At 50.0% G+C, this 17,494-nt stretch overlaps 1 protein-coding gene across 2 annotated transcripts in view; it reads right to left on the reverse strand.

Annotated features, from left to right (window-relative positions):
- The window catches only part of RANBP17 (RAN binding protein 17), a 227,730-nt gene that overhangs the window by 68,469 nt on the left and 141,767 nt on the right, over positions 1 to 17,494 (reverse strand). For both annotated transcript variants that reach the window (XM_045823997.1, XM_045823994.1), the window contains 2 exons: positions 10,124 to 10,187; positions 9,927 to 10,035 (listed from right to left, as the gene is read on the reverse strand). In XM_045823997.1, coding sequence (XP_045679953.1) covers positions 9,927 to 10,035; positions 10,124 to 10,187 — 173 coding nt within the window. The remainder of the gene's footprint in view (positions 1 to 9,926; positions 10,036 to 10,123; positions 10,188 to 17,494) is intronic.

Genomic DNA, 17,494 nt, shown 5'->3' on the forward strand with positions numbered 1-17,494 from the left:
TCTTCACTTCACACATGGATAGGCCCAATAGACAATTTATGTAATACTCTTTCAAAACGGGCTTATTTTAAATGCGAGTTGATTTCCTCCTTCAGCCTCTGCCACAGGGAACCCGCAGGCCCGGGTTACTGGTGAGGAGCAGACAGGGAAAGGCCAAGTGACTCGCTCAAGGCAGCATGCTTCAGCTGGAGGTGGAGCTATATGGTCCGGATGCCTGGTTTCTGTGCCTGCAGTTTTTATACAGAGCATCACAGAGGGAACGAGATCTCAGAGGAGAGGCCAGGGGTTCCCCAAGTCTGGTCCTGCCCAGCAGCACCAGCAGCACCCGGAACATGTTAGGTGGACATTCCCAGGATCTATCCCAGGTTTACGGAGTCAGGGGTGGGGTCTCGCATTTTCATTTTAAGACCGCCCCCCCCCCGCCCCAGGCGATTCAGATGCGTGCAAATGCTGGAGAAACACCAGCCTGCGCATCGCTCTGCAGGCGAGGACACTGAGGTCCAAGGCCACATACACCGAAGGTCATGGCAGAATCGGGATCTCCTGACGCTCAAGGAGTGGCTGACCAGGCTGACACTCATCTTCTGTGACTTTTCCCTTTAACCTCACGAAACTTCTTTCCAGAGTCCACCGGAATCAGAGGCTTAGCTTTGTTCACAGAGACACGTGGAAAGGCCAACGCGTATTTCCTGGTTTGCTGCTCTAGGTCAGGGTCCTAGGGGACGGGGAAGTCGGTCCAAATGACCGCTGGCCCCGTGACCAACTTACTCCTCTCACACACAACCTCCGTCACCTGGGGAGAACGGCAGAGAGCTCTCCAGTGACCCTTCTCATTGCCAAAGCCCAGGTCCAACCATCGCACGCCCAGTGTCCGAGCCAGGCTGCCCTGCAAGTGCACCCTGAGGCCCCACCACAGGCGTCCCCCTTTCCCTTCCAATCCCCACGGCACTTTGTCTGGCTCTGCCACAGTCGGCATCTTTATTGGGAAGCCTGGCACTGCAAGGGTCTGGGCGTACAGCTACTGACAACACGAACGACACCACCGACAGGAGCCCACGGTTTCCACCATGTGATGCGGGTCCCTGTGGGGACTGAACAAGATAAAATGTATGCTGTGTGTAGTGTATGAGGTCTGTCAGCCTGCACCGATAGCGTCTTTGGCTGCCCTCCTGGGGAGCTGAGACTTGCATCTTTGCGTTTCCCGGTGAAGGGAATGAGGCCGGGAGAGCTCTGCAGGAGCGGACCTGGAGTCTGCCTCAAGCAGACGCTGCTTAACTTTGCGTACTCACTGATCACCCCGAGTCTCAGGTTCTCATCGTCAACATGAGGGTGAAAATACCCATCTTTTAAGGCTATTGTGAATATGAAATGTCACATGCAACACGTGAAAAGTAGATGCTCAATAAACGGTAGAGGTGGTACTACTGTTTCAGCATTAGCTCCTACACCGCAGCCTGCCAGGGAGGCGGGGCTGCTCCAGAGACCGGTGATCACGCCCCCTGCTGGCGGACACGGGTGCAGGGAGGAGCCGGAGCTGTGCACATTCTAAACTCGGGACCCTGGCTCTGCTATCATTAGCCATCTGGTTTTGGATGACGTCACTTTACTCATCTAAGCCTTAGTGTCCTCACCTGTAATTAAGACACATAATATTTACAGCAGACCCCCTTAGCTGTGGTTTCACGTTCTACAGTTTCAATGACCTGAGGTTAACCAAGGTCCAAAAATACTAAATGGAAAATTCCAGAAATAAACAATGTGTAAGTTTTAAATTGCATGCTGTGCTAACAAACACGACAGCACCTGTGCCATCTCGCTCCGGCCCGCCCGGGACTGGAATCGCCCGCGCTGTCCAGCGTCTCTGTGCTCTGCGTGCGGCCCGCCCGCCCGTCACTTAGCAGTCGGCTGGGTCCGATCCGCTGTCGCACTGCCACAGAGCCTGTGTCCACCTAACTCTTACTTTACTTACTCATGACCCCGAACTACAAGAGTAGTGACGCTGGCAATTTGGAGACGCCAAAGACAAGCTGTGAAGTGCTTTCTTAAAGTGAAAGACAGAAGTTCTTGACTTAATAAAGAGAAAAAAGTATTATGAGGTTGCTCTGATCCGTTATGAGAAGAATGAATCTTCTATCCATGGAACGGGGAAGGAAAGACACACGGGTGCTGGTTCTGCTGTCGCACCGCAAATTGCAGAGGGTCCAGCCACGGTGCTCGGTGAGGGCCTGGTTACGACAGAGAAGGCACTGGACCGCGGGTGGAGGATGCGAACAGAAAACGTGCTCTGGCCGGTGGCGACGTGTTGCCCCAGAGAGCACCGAGCCCAAAGGGGCCCCCTCCAGCAAGGGGTCCCCTGAAATGGGGCACCACATAACTTTTATTACAGTCCATTGTCCAGTTATAGTGGTCGTATTTCAATCTCCATTATTGTTGGTAATGTCTCGCTGTGCCTAACTTATAAAGTTTATCATGGACATGCGTTACAGGAAGAAACACAGTGTGTGTAGGTCTCAGTACCACCTGTGGTTTCAGGCACCCACTGGGGGTCTTGGAGCGTGTCCCCAGTGGGTAAGGGGGGGCTGCTGCACTTCACGAAATCCGCTGCAAGGACTAAATGACAAAACATCTGTAAACCCCTCTGCTCAGTGCCTGGCACTTAGTACATGACAACCACTAGCGTTTTGTTGTTCTGAGTCTACACGGACGTAGGTGGTTACGGCGACCAAATGAGGTGCGTCCACAAGGCTAGGCTGCCAGCCCAACACCCTTCCTCTGGGAGCAGAGCTCTTCCAGGGTGGAGCTGTCCACTGAGAACACAAGCTCGGGACTTGAGCGCTCCCACCGTTCACTAACCCCCTGAGCCACGGATGGAGAAACGGACTTCCTTTCCTTCCGCAACCCATTTCGGAGGCCAACAGAGGTATCAGGGACGCCAGAGACAAGTCACCGAAACGCGCGGGGAGAAGCCAGGGGGCAAACATTAAAGGCGGTCACTTGGACAGCAGTTCCGCTTATAGGCCACTCGGGCCTCCGCGGCCCGCTGACCTGAAGCCGGCCAGCGCGCACCCCACCCTCACCAGTTTCCCGCCCCGCCAACGACTGGGCTTTTCTTACGAGACTTGCTGAGACTGGCTCTCACTGACATATGTCCTCGCTGTCTTCCCCACTAGAGCGGAAGCTCCTTAGAGAAGCAACCCGGCCTGTTCTGGTGACGGCCGTGTCCCGAGTGCCTAGACTGGGGCCCGCCACCCAAGAAACAGCTGGGTCGAGGCTGCTGGAGCACAGGGCCGTGAGCCTGTGTCACCGACAGCCTCTCGATGGGAGGAGGCGGGGGGACAGACTCCTCCTCGGGGCCCCCAGAAGAAGCGCTGGCCTGCCCACACCTTGGTGTAGCCCGCCGAGGCCCATTTCGGACTTGTGGCCTCTGGAATTGTAAGATTATAAATTTGCAACATTTAAGTCACTGCGTGTGTGGCACTGTGTCACAGTGGTGACAGGAAACGCACACAGTGGGCAAAGGTCGGTGTGACGCCTCTGTTCCCGACAGAGGAGGCTGAGAGGAGAGACAGACGAGGGGCCAAAGAGGTGGGGAGCGGAGAAGCGAACCCGTCTAAAACCGAGTGCCTGCCCACGGGCAATCTCCGAACGGCCGCCCCCCCACCCCTCCTTAGGACAGCACTCTCAAGGTCTAGGGCGAGTCTGGAGACACGTGCTCAGCCAGCTCTCTCCAACGTGGGCCAGAACCTGGTGTTGGTGTCAGGCCCTCCGCACCGCCCGGCAGACCCAGGGGGCTCTGAGACGGCGTCTGGCGTCCGGCAGGGCAGGAGGCCTCTGCACCTGTCAGGAGGTGTCATCAGCTTGGGGTGTTGTAGGAAAACAACAGCCTGGACTCTGGAGGCAGAGCAGCTGCATTAAGCCACTAAACCCGCGTTGTTCCGAGGTCCCCGTGGCAGTCAGTGTCCCTAAGAGTGCTGGCAATAAATATCTGTGTCCCAACCCATACAGACCGAGTACGTGCTTTGTGAACAGAAGTGGTCCCAGGCCCTGTGCGCACCTCACTATGGTATTTAAGCCCCACGACTCTTGGAGGTAGGTGTCTCCACCTACAGATGAAGAAATCGAGGCTCCCTTTCACTCCTCTCCCTCGGGAACCAGAATGTCTACTGTGTTCCCAGAAGAAAAATGCGGCACCCACTGCCGACCACCCAACACCTTCTCTGGGACAGCTACCTGCGAGTGTCATCCCTGAGGCCCCTTATTCCCTGGGGTGCCCTGGACTCTCCCCTCAAAATCAGGTAAGCTATTAAAACTGGATCTGGGCTTAATGGGCTGCTTTCTGCCTACAGGGCCAGCTAATTAGTCTTAATGATCTCATTATAGATTCTAAGTATTTCCAGCCGCTTCTTTCCCCATTATTGCCCACTCCACCCCACCCCGTAACCCCCAATGTCTGTTTTCCAGACAGTCTCTGCCAAATCCTGGACACAGGTGATGTATGGATGCAGTCTTCCTATCTATGAGAACGTTAGCTGCTTCTGATTAAGCTTCTCACTGGCTAGACCCTCCTGGGATACCCACCTCTGTGTTCCTCCGGCTAGGGGAAATACACTTTGCCCAATTATTGGACGCAAGGACAAATTTTATAAACTACATCTGACTTTCACCGATCATCGGGCTGTAACGTACCCATAAAGGGCCAATCACAAACATGAATTTATTTGATAGAAGCTTGGAAAGTAATCCCTTCTCCCTTCTCTCAGTGCCCCCAAGCCTCATAGCAATCACTCAGTACAAATAGTTCAAATAAAAATGAAGAACAGGAAGTTACTTTTCCTAATTGGCTGAGGGAGTGAAAGGTGAAGCAACAGCTTAGGGAAAGTGAGAACGTGTGGCCGGAGGGCTGCAGCGTGCACACTGACCTTGGGGCTACAGTGTATATGCCTGACCTTGGGGCTGCAACGTGCACACTGACCTTGGGGCTGCAGTGTATATGCCTGACCTTGGGGCTGCAGCGTGCACACTGACCCTGGGGCTGCAGTGTATATGCCTGACCTTGGGGCTGCAGTGTGTACACTGACCTTGGGGCTACAGCGTGCACACTGACCTTGGGGCTGCAGTGTGTACACTGACCCTGGGGCTGCAGCGTGCACACTGACCTTGGGGCTACAGTGTATATGCCTGACCTTGGGGCTGCAGTGTATATGCCTGACCTTGGGGCTGCAGTGTATATGCCTGACCTTGGGGCTACAGTGTATACGCCTGACCTTGGGGCTACAGTGTATACGCCTGACCTCGGGCAGGTCACTTAGTCTTCGCACCTCAACTTTCCGACAGGTAAACAGTGCGACAGTCCTCACCCCAAGGGGGCTCTTGTGAGGTGGGAACAGACTACTGCGTGGAACAGTGGTGCGCTCCCTGCAAACCTGTGAACAAATGCTAGTTATTATTACTAAAGAAAAGGCAAGTTTCCTTCCTCTGTATTTCTACTTCTCTCTTTTAGTAGTTATTTCTGGAACACTCTTCCCTTTTGATTCAAGTCATTTACTTGTTATTTAAATTTTCTCAAGTTTCAGCTAGAGACCTTCAGGTACCAAGTACTTGTTATGAACCACAGAAGCAGATGGGAGCTTTGCTCATCCCTGCAGAGCAGCAGTCCCCCTGCTTCTGGGCACCAGGGGCTGGTTTGGGGGAAGACAATTTTTCCCCCGACCGGGGTCGGGGGTGGGGGGATGGTCTCAGGGTGACTCAAGAGCACTACATTCAAGCTCACCTCCTGCTGTGCGGGCCAGTTCCTAACAGGCCCGGACCAGCACCAGTCTGAGGCTGGAGGTTGGGGACCCCGCTACAGAGAGAACTATCTCACAATGTCTATAAACTCTATTTTCACATTAGCATGCCCACGACCAGCAAAGCATACGACTGCTTCTTAAGAGGTTGGATATCTGAGGAAAGCACTGATCACTCAGATGCTATCAACGCGCTTCGCACCTGAGGATTCCAAGGTGAGGTCAGACCGTAACGTGTCCAAGGACGACCAGCTGGCAGTGACACTGAGCACTTCCAAATCTGTGGCTGGTGAAAACTTCAGTTGCAGCTAATGATATTTAGTTCTCCACAAAACAGAGGGCCTTGTTACAGCTCTTCTCCACACTCCCCTCTCCAGTATTTGTCAGCTGAGTTCACCTCCATTCAAATTAAACAAAATAGGAGGTTTTTATTTATTCCAGTATTTCAGACTGAACAGCTCCCCAGAGGTTCTCCATTTACTGGCTTGAGTAATACTATCTTTCCTTTAGTTTATTAGGTTGACGAAGTTAATTCAGGAATAACCTAGGGAACTTTAAGTGATCCTGGGAAGGGCTAACACAGGTACACGTGATCGGCCACCCATCTCTTCTGTAAGTGAGCTATCTCTCAAAGGGAACTGTTTTGCACTTACTTTTATAATTTCTTAGAATACAAAAAAGTACATCGCTAACACGAATCATCTTCATTCTGCTCACGACATGCTTTCAATCCTTTTCTTTATTTCATCTAGTTTAGACCAGGAACAATTTGATAAAACCGTACAACTGTTTATTGCCAAAAACCTCCCCATTTTCATCCGAAATACTACCTGGGGCACACGGCATCTAATTAAATCCGCACAAAGCACGAATTATTGACTAGAAACCAAAATGCACTTCAAAGTAAATATCAATTAATGTGACACCCGATTTCTAGTCACTCCAATGTGCAAGGCTTATGCATGAAACATATTCAATTTATTTTATAGGATTCAATTAGAATACGTCTTATACCTCAATCCAAGAATCACGTCTAGTGGTTTGCTAGCAGTTTGGTTGGGTGTTTTTTTCTAGTTTATTCTTACCAAAAATTTAAAAAAAATCAGTGTTATAAAAAGTTCCTCCTCAAATGCTTCGTTTGAGAAGGATTCTCATTGCCTGATGTTTTTCTTTCTTTCACCCAGTGCGTGGGTCTGTGCTTCCCTTGGCAAGAGCGCTGTCTCCTCTCCCCTGGTTTCCATGACAGTGAGCACCCAATGGAAAACCTCGAAACCGTGGGTGCGGGAACTCCGACGGCAACGTGCCAGTCAACCCGGTCGGTGAGACAAGACTTCAAATAGCAGCGCCGTGTTCGACAGCACTCAACAAATGAGCGTCTCTAGAGCAGCGACCCTTCTCCTGTCCGACAGAAAAGAACAAACGACTCATCCAGCACAAGTCGGGCCAAGCACGGCTCATGCCGTGCGAGAGGAATCAGCCACTGGGTGAGTTCTGTCTCGGAGAGGCCGACGGGCAAAGCTACTCCCAGAGGGAGCCCGGCAGGCAGAGCTGAGGCCAGGAGCCATAATGATGGCGTCCTGGCCACAGTACACTTGGGTGTCATACTTTCAACAAATATTCACCGAGTCCTTCCGATGCGGAGACACTGGGATGGTGCTGGAAACCGGGAAACAGACAGAGTCCGTCCAGTGCGGGGCTGGGAAGCAGAGTCCCAGTGGTTCTCGACAAGGGAAAGACCTCGTCATATCTATCACACGTCAGCCCTCGATGCAAATAATACACATGATTTCCAAAAATAAAAACCACTGACACGTAAGGAAACAGTTTCTTCCCGAGCAACGCAGAGCGCCCGTGCGCGCCGCTGCTGTGCTTCCCGCACACGCCCGGTCCGACCGCCTCACCCCGCGCCCGCCTCACCCCCGCGCCCGCACACGGCCCGTGCCCTCCTGTTGCTCTCAAGGTGTCCAAAACGCGCTGGCCGTGTAACAGATATTTACTTTTTTAATAAAACACTAATTAAAGAAATCCATTCATACTTTACGTTGCTGTGGGTTAAATAATTCAGAGAAACTGGCGAGAGCTAAGAGCGTCCTAGCACTTACTCAGATTTATACACTCGCACTTCAGTTTCCCGTCCCTCACGGGCAGCACCGAGTGACCCTAAATCACAGGCGCCTTCACGAGGGGTCTCCCCGGCAGCACCGAGCCAGCCGCGCCCTGCGCACTGGCGGTGCCGTCCTGTCGCCGAAGCCTCTCAGGTTTCCGGGGCCCTTCTGTCCGGGGGGACCTTGTGGAAGAGGATCCAGGCCCGTCCCACTTGGGTCCCCACGTCCTTCCCCCGCTCTGCCAGAGCCGCCCCAAGAGCGTGCTGGAGGCTTGGGAAGGAAGCGCGCCTGGGGAAGGGCCTCCCGGTCTTCCTCGGTGCTCCGACAATCGGGAGGCGAGAGGGCGAGCTCCCCGGGGGCAGGGGCCGGCCTGGCGAGGTCCCTGTGGCGCCCTCGGAGCTCAGCAGCGTGCGCTCTCGCAATGGCCACTGAGGACAAGGACAAACCCCAGCCCGCTCCTCCGCTCTCCCAGGCAGCCGCCGAGGCTCGGCGCAGGTCAGCGTGCAGCACGCAGGGCTGTCACTCAGCGCGAGCTCCCGCTTGCCCGCGGTGGCAGACGATTGGGTTCTGCATGCCTGGTCTGCACTCTTCAAATATTTATAGGCCGCGCTCTTCGCCTCGAGCCCTGGTTGTCACTTAGCCAAGTTACACATACACGGTTCTTTTCATCTCTCCTTAGAAATCAATCCCGCCCGGCCCCCTCATCCTTCTGCTCGCACTTCTCTCAACTTCCGGCTGCCCGTCTTTCTGGTAACTTATTCTTTTAAAATGCACACACACAACACAGGCATGGAGCCGAGAGGGGCTCTCCTTCCCCATTACAAGGTTCAGTGCCTTTTACGTGCAAAAATAAGATTATTCATCCTCTTTCCTTTTGTATGATCATGTTTTTAAAAATTCAGATTTAAGTCGATGGGCCAATCAGTGCTTTGCAAGAGAAAGGAAGAAAGAGTCTCATCAGCATCACGTGCTCTAAGGACGACGTGGTCACTGCGTTAACTGTCTCACGTGTCCGTAAAACATGCGAACAACGGGATCCAGAGTCGCGTGGTCACAGAGAGGCCACTGCGCCTGCCCCCAGGCGCCTCCTCCCTGTGGACACTGCTAGCTAACTTCCGCTTCCAATGCAAACAATACACACAAATGAATTCCTCCCACTGCAAAAGGAGTACATGAACGAAAATCTCACATAATCCGACATGAGGAAATGCTACCTATAGTCCACTATTCAAAGACAATATTTAACATTTTTGAAGAATTTCGAATACGCCTTTTCTTGGTGTATTGCCCCCCCAAGTCCCAAGAGACATGGCCATACCATGTGCATAGTTGAACACCTTGCTTTTCCCACCATTGTAACAGAAAATTTCATGTCTGCACTGTCTTCAAATTGGAATTAAAAAAAATTTTTTTAAAGATTTTATTTCTTGTAGAGAGGGGAAGGGAGGGAGAAAGAGAGGGAGAGAAACATCAGTGTGTGGTTGCCTCTCATGTGCCCTACACTGGGGACCTGGCCTGCAACCCAGGCCTGTGCCCTGACTGGGAACTGAACCGACAGTCCTTTAGTTCGCAGGCCGGCACTCCATCCACTGAGCCACGTCGGCCAGAGCAAACTGGAATGGTTATTGACCATACATTCTTCCATCAAGTAAGTAGATGTATCCATCAAGTAAGTAGAATGCCATTAAATGGCATTATAAAGAAAATCTATGTGTAAGCCTTTTCTGTATTTAAGGTTATTCCCAGATTCATAGCACTAACATTAAGATAGCAAAGGATACCCAGAAAACAAATGTAGAAGAAGGAAGGAACTAATGCAAGAACTATTTGAAGTGAGGAACACCATCTCAGGCACGAAGGCTTGTCCTGGGCTCTGAGGTCAGCAGGTGAACGCTCACATCCCAGAAAGCTGGTGAAAGCTGCTGGGGGTGGCAGTGCCAGTGAGTTAACTGTGGTCTCACTAGTCTTTCATTTCTTGATTCACACGAGTGTGTGGTTATGCCCTCGCTAAGTGAGCTCCAAGTTTCACTCTTACCCAGCTCTACCATGAGGAGGCGGGTGAGGGCCGTGTAGAAGGTGGTGCGGCACCGGAAGTCGCTGAGACTGTAACTGTCGCTGATGCCCAGGAAGGGGAAGTGTTCACTCTGAAAGCACAAGAGCACCCGAGGTCACACGCACTTCACCTGAACTGCCGGGAAAGTCGGGTCACGAACGAAGGGAAGTAAGACTCACCGTGTGATTTTTTAGCATGAATTTCACAGCATCGATCTTCACAAGCTTTTTTAAAAGGATATAGGTAATAGAAGTTAAGGAACCCGTGGGAATGTGATTGTCTTATCAATAGGTAATAAACCACAAGGTAACACTGAATTGTAATGGCACCGACTTCTATTATGAAGAATAAATATTATTTCTAAAGAATATTCCTATAGACATGTCCTTCATACTATTAAGAATGATAATCTATTATTAACCAGTGCAATTACTTTCCCTATCTTATACATATTCTCATTATGGAAAGAAAGAATGAATTTTATAATTAAGACAAAACTTCTTTACTATTAAAACCTTCAGAGTGGAAAATTAAAATGACCTTTTTTTACATTTTGGGTGTCATGTGAGAATTTTTCACTTAATATTATTTCATAATAAAATAATTGTAAAAGACCCATGATATGCTATGGAGAAAGAAAAATGTTCAATTCTAAGAAAGAACGAGCACAGCTGGAAACCTAAGGAAACGCTGCGTTAGATGAAGGGGCCGGACCTGGGTCCGGGGGCAGAGCCGACCGCACGTCACCAGGCATCGATGCAGAGGCTCAGCGGACTGAGCGTTTCCCAAGAACCTCCTGGGTGCACGGCATTTCGTATTTGTCAGCTCACAATCACACTGTTCAACACGGTCTGCCATTTCTAATCTACAGACAAAACAGGCACCGAGAAACCGGGTGTCTCGCCGAGGACTGCAGAGCTGTGGATGGACGGTGCTGGGGTCTGCACTGAGGGCGGACCCCGAAGGTCGTACTCCTTCTCCTGTCCTCACTGTGGCCCGAACAGCTCAGCTGAAAATGAGAACAACGTTAAAGAGTCATAACTGTGACTGTGGGTCTAAATAATTTCTGGTTGACGCTGTCATCAAAGGAGGGCTGGCAAGGGCTCTGACAACATCGATTCAGGGCACAAGCACCCTCCTCTTTTACTTCGCCGCAGTCACGGCGCCCCTGCCTCAGCCAGGGTCTCTCCGGGCCACTCCCTGCACATTCACCCCTGCCCTTCCTGACGCCTGTGACACCGTACACGGCGCCGTTCGGGTTCCAGTGAGCACACGGACTCCTCTGCTTACGTACATCGTCTCCAAATGCAGAACTCTGTAAACGGCCTCTGCACGGGGCCGCTGAAGCCTAACTCCAAGTGTCCGTCACTGGGGTGGGATGTCACAGGGTGGACAGCACGCTGGGACTCGGGCCAGGAAGCCTGGGCTTTCAGCTCCACGATTCTGTCCAATCAGCCGGCTGAGTCATGCACGGGGCTCTGCACTCAGAGCCTTCGTGTCCCGCCCCAACAGGTGAGGGTGCAACCTAGACTCAGGCTACCTGTCTCCCAGAACCACTGTGAGGGTCCGACGACAGAAATGTCTCCATCCATTATAAACCGGGGAAGAGGACACACCGACGCAGAGGTTAACACATGCGGAACATTGACTACTTGCCAGGTGGATTCTCACAGTCCCACGAGATAGGTGACATCACTTCCGTTGATCAGATGAGGGAACAAACACACAGAAACTCAATGAAACTGCCCATGCAAAACAATCAGAATGACTTAGACTCAAGTCCCTTGGACTCCAAAGCCACCATTCCAGCTGCACATGAAGCCAGCCTGTGCGGCCCACCTCCACGCTAGACCGGACGCTTTCTGGGGGCAGGGCTGCACCTGCACGTCTCCCTCTCTGCACCGCGCTCAGCGGGTGGTGCTCAGTGAGCTGCGGGTTTCTGGCGGCCGAAGGGCAGCAAGACCGGGGCTGGCAGTGAGCGGGTCCTTCCCTGCCTACAAAGACGCAGATTTGATGCCTTTTCCCGGTGAAAATCACTGAGCGGAAGAACTGCCACTCAAACTTCACTCAGTTTAACAGGGCGGGGATCAATACACTAAGAAATACCTTAAGCAATTACCAAATACAATTCTCTTAGAATTGCAGAGTTAAAGTGACAGGGTCTGTGGGTAACAAGAATGCTGCCATTAATAGGAAGCTTCCTGTCAGCGCTGCTAATAAACAGCAAGTCATGTTCTGACAATAGAATATTTATGGTCGCAATAAACAGAACGTTCGCAGGAAGTCCTCCGCTGCCAAAGACACACTTTCGGCAGCACTGCATCCGTGCACTTCGTGCCAAGGCCAGCCTCACGCCTTTTAATTACATTCTAAAGAAAAAAATAATTAAGAACACATCTTTTTTCCATAAAGAAAAACATGAGAGTTCGTCTGAATATTTATCTTCCCTTGTAGGAATTCAATTCAAAGCCGGTTAGGGTCCTCGAGGGGGTCTGTACTATTGTTTTTTAAAAGGCACATGGATGATCGCTTTAGGATCTTGTGTACTTTTATCTCATTCTTCCCGAAAGGACTCGGGCTCTTACGAATGGCACCACTGTATTTGGTGGGCGCGTTTTAGCTGAACAGCTCACGGCAGAAAAGCGTGGCGATGGCGTTCGGCAGTGACAGCACCGGGGGTAGGGGCTGAGAGCAGTGAGGATTCAGGAGAGGTCGCACATCGGGCGTGTGAGTGATAAACGCAAGATTCACACCCGACTCTGCCTGACTGCAGAGTATGAGCTCTTTTCTCTAGGTGACACCCTATCCACTGGATTTCAAGGAGGCCAGCGATTCCGCATGGACCACACCCGGGACTGCACGAACCCACAGCCTGGCTAATACTCCCTCACTACACAAAGTTCCCAGAGAACCCCTTTCTGTGTCCGTGTGGTCACGAAAGCACTGAGGAAGGTGGAGACGGTCTGGGTGACAGCCAGCGGGACAAATGGAGAAGGGCAAGAAACGTTGAAAAAAGGGTGTATCTTAAAGGTGGTTGCAAGTTTTTAAAATCTGTATCCTTTGAAGAGGAGGACGACTACATTGAGAATTAGCTGGTTTCTCAAATTACAGGGGCACCACGCACTTTCACGGAGGGGCTGACGGGCACATCAGCACCGAATACAGCTTCCGTTCACGGTGCCAAGCCTTCACGGGGTACCTACCGTATTCCACCAGACCTGCAGTACCGCTGATTATGAAAAACATTATTTTAGGTGCTACGAAGACAGGGGAGGTATTTAGAAATATCATAGATTGTAAGACATCTTATTCAGAGAAGAATTAAAGTGTGAAGAAACGTCGGTCTGAGAACCAAAGGAGTGGTGCAATAAATATACCATATTTACTAAACACAAGAGGGCACGTGGCGGTACTGATCCAGGCAACCACTTTAAAGCCACACGTGTTTATGAATAGTTTTCACAGACAGCGTTAGACCCCAGTGATAAGAGGAAGTTCACGAGTAAGAAAATTACATGTCGGAAATCACTGCAGATAGACGACAGATACAAGGTCTGATCACTAAACTATTAGTTCGCCTATTTCACAAACAGGATTATGCTCATAAGCCCTACTGGGCTAAAAAACCCAAACAGCTATAACCAAAAGGAAGTATCTTATGGGATACTGACAATCACTTACAAGGAAGAGGGGTTACGGTCTTGGTCATTCAACGAGAGGGTGACAACAGGTTCAAACGTCCACAGGGGAAGTTCTGAAACCCCAGAGGGGAAAAAAAGAACCCCAGTCTCTAACAACTTACAACCTACCCGGAAGGAGTGCTAGCCCATACCAATCTGTATTATATCCATCCTCAGATACGTGAACCAGGTGTTCAGGAACATCGAGAAAATTAAAGATGATAGGAACAGAAGGGGGGCGGTTAATTTAGTCAGCTCCTACTTATACGACAGGGTCTGTGGCACCAGGTACTTTATTTTTGTTAGATAACACAAATACATTGTTATCCATTTATTATTTTATTTAGTTCACACAAAATCCTAAAACGTAGACAATATTCCCTTTCTATTGAAGAAGAACCTGAGCCCCAGAGAAACGACATGCTTGTTTGAGTTCTTTCAGTTAGCTCGGTTACTAAGGAGCACAGCCATTGCCAGGTGGCTGTGCTAAGTCTCCAGCAAGGCCGCAAGAACAAATTTTTTTTAAAGAGACCGAATCGAGTTACAATGGGCCAGATGATGAGAACAGCCTACGCGGTGATTCAGTGAAAGGTCATGCAGGGGGTCAAGGGGAAGGCAAAATACATTTCCCTGGCCCAAGGAAAAGTCTCGAGTACAAATTGTGGTTGAGTGGTGGATCAGAAATTAGTTGCGGGAACTCAATAAGTCAAGTACCGTTCAAGGACTCGAGTTCAAATCAATAATTTTACTTTGACCTGAGAAGCAAGTAGAAGTAATTCTGGGCTTTTGGGAAGAGAAATGATCAGATTAAAACGATACTCAAGGAAGGTAATCTTGTGAAGCAAGAATTTAAAGAACCGAGTGAAGCTCTGAAAACGCAGGCTACGGAAGGGCAGACAGGATTCCCACGCTTGATGCTAGTACAAAACCAAACAGAGCAGACAAATCACGGGGTGCCTTCTCCACAGGTGAGAGAGACAGGAAAGAGAAAAACACATCAACATTTCTTTTGATGAGAAATGTTAACAGAAGTATGCCTGAGGGGTGTACGCCGAAGCTGGTTTTATTTAACATTCTCCAGACCATCTGGAGACGGTGGGGTCCCGTGAAATAAAACAATACATTTTAATACTGTTCCACCGAAGCAGAGTCACTCCTATTTATTACTAAATACTTCCTGTGACGGACATACCCACTTTTATTTCCATCCTGCACCCTTATTTCCTTCTAGACCTCTGTTTCCTTTCTCGTCCCCCACACTTCGCTGACCCCAGCTCCTCCGGGATTCACGCCCAGTGGAGGGCAGACCAGCAGCAGGGCACGGATGTCTGGTTTGCATGTTACTCGCATGCTGAGCGGCTCGTACACGAGCTATGTCTAAATGACCTTGAATAAAGAGCGCTCCCTCAAAGCCACCACATCAACATGTCACATACCCGCTTTATGTGCAGTGGGTAGATTTCCAGAAATTTCGTATGTCATTTGTTTGGGTTACATTTTAAAAAAGGAGACTGTTAATAATACAATGTTCTTGGAGCTCTCAGTAGAGATACAGGAAAGGAAGTCTGGAGTTGGGGCCAATTCTAGAAAGGCAGGGCCCGCGTCTCATTTGTCCTTCTGCCCCGTGCGGAGCAAATGCTTAATTAAGATTTGTTGAATTGAAGGAGGCCAGTAAGATAAAGTAAATCATTCAGAGGAGTATGAAATTACATGTTTAAATCATTATTTATTCTTACTCAATGTTAAATTTCAGTAAGGATGCAATACTAGTCATTGCACTTGAACTGGCAAGCACCAAAGACAGATGCAGCTGGAAGGGGCTTGGGGTGGAGGAAGCAAACCATCGGGGTGAGCTAGAACAGGAGAGGAGAGACCCTGGCTTGCAAAAACGAAAACCACCGAAATAAATAGATAAACAGATCTACGATGCATGTGGACCGAAATGATATTCACGAAATCCTGGCGGTACAGGAACTAAGGGGACGGTCTCAAAGTCCTGGAGAGTTAGTCTGAAGCCAAATGAAAGGAATTAGCGTTTTACACGACAGATAACCTGGGCCAGCCTCGTGGGTGTGCAAGCCGTGCTCTTGCACGGGGTCTTGTGCTCGGTTCAGTGCTCTGCTGTCGGGGTCCTGAAATTCTCAGTAACTTGGGAACGAGTGTTCCCTGATGTGTTCATTTCGTGCTGGGCCCTGCAAATTAGGTAGGTGGTCCTGGAATAACATGGATGAGCCATCAATCCGAAGAACTGTTGAAGTGAACAGTAACGACAGGGTAAAAATGAGTTTGGCTCATTTCATGAATTAGTGCAGAGCTCTTTCTTAGGGTCTGTTGTAAAAAGCTGAAGATATTTGGGGGTTTTCTTAAACCTTTGAGGATGATGTAATGAGGGCAGCCGCCAACAGAGGGCCTGGTGGAAAATACAAGTCCTTCCTCTTTATTATCTATCCGAAGCCCATGCTACTGCTGTGAATTCGAGCAAATAAACAAACTGCAGTAGAGATATTCATCAGTGATCTCTCAAAGGGAAAAATCTGGAATAACAGGGAGCAGACAAAACTCTGGACGAAACGCGAGCCTTCCTTCCCTCGCTCTCAGTGTTCCACACCAGTCTGGCCTGGCTTCCTCCTGCTCTGCACGGCCTCAGTTTCTCCGGTTTCCCCGGCAGCTCCCTTGTCGTAATCATTGGAACGGGCCCACCCTCTCCCAGTCAGAACAAACTGGAACTGCTGATCGGGACACACCTTGCAGAGGAGAAAGATGCTGAGCCGGACTGCGCAGGGCCGCCCGGGACACGGCCGTCTCAGCTCCCGCGCGCAGGGACGAGCTAGGGAGAACCTGGAAGTCTTGAAACGTTGTCTTGGACATTGAAAGAGCATATTAAAAAGCTACTCAGATATATTTGCTAAAGAGATTTTACATGCCCCATGTAATGTATTTGATTGGAAAACAAGCCTTCTCTCAAACAAGGCCTCTGGGTTTTAAAATTACCGAAGCCTTAACAATCTGGAGAACCTCAAAGGTGGCAAACAGAAACCATGGGGTAAATCGCAGCAGGCTCCCTCAGGTCAATTCCAGGGCCTTCTCGTCCCGGCAGCCTCCTCACACACACCTTGTTCAGGGAGCTAGACTGCGGGCAGTTCTCCGAGTCTCGTCCCTGGGCCCCCAGCGGTCACCCGAGACTTGCTGGAAATGCAGGTTCTCAGGGCCCGGCCAACACCTCCTAACACCTCCGTTCCGGTGGGGGGGCCTGGCCGCTCTGCTCTACAAGCATGCAGGTGCCCGGAGGGCTACCGAGTCTGAGACAGCTGCCTCGGGCAGGTGAGCACAGGCTCTCTTACGTGTCCTAAGAGCAAGAATCTTTTGGGATTTCAATTTCCAAACAAGCGGCCAGATAAAAAAACACGGAAGTTCAGAGACTGACTTCGAAGCCCATACACACTGAGTAAGATTCACCACAAAGAAATAAAAACAGAAAAAACACAAAAGTACCTGAAAACATGCATCATAAAGGCATAGGGAGCACTTCAAAGCTTCGTGGCAAAATAACGTGCTTTTCATTTGTTATTAATATTTTAAATACACTTATTTTAAATATTAATATAGAAACAGATTTACATTAATAGGGGGTCAATCAGTGACAATTTTTCGCCTGCATAACTGTTCCTATTTCTGAAGAATGCCATCTTATTTTTAACACAGAAATAATGCATTGCTTTAAAATCAGGACCTGAAAATACATTACAGTACAGAAATCGACGGGAAACAACAGAACATGCATTAGGATCCAGCAACGGCACTGAAGCGGGCTCGCCACTCACATATTCCATTATGTAAATGAATTCAAAGATATTTCATGACTGATCAGCT

This window comes from Phyllostomus hastatus, unplaced genomic scaffold (assembly GCF_019186645.2).
Source record: "Phyllostomus hastatus isolate PE091 unplaced genomic scaffold, TTU_PhHast_1.1 phas_contig_150, whole genome shotgun sequence".
NCBI lineage: Eukaryota > Metazoa > Chordata > Mammalia > Chiroptera > Phyllostomidae > Phyllostomus > Phyllostomus hastatus.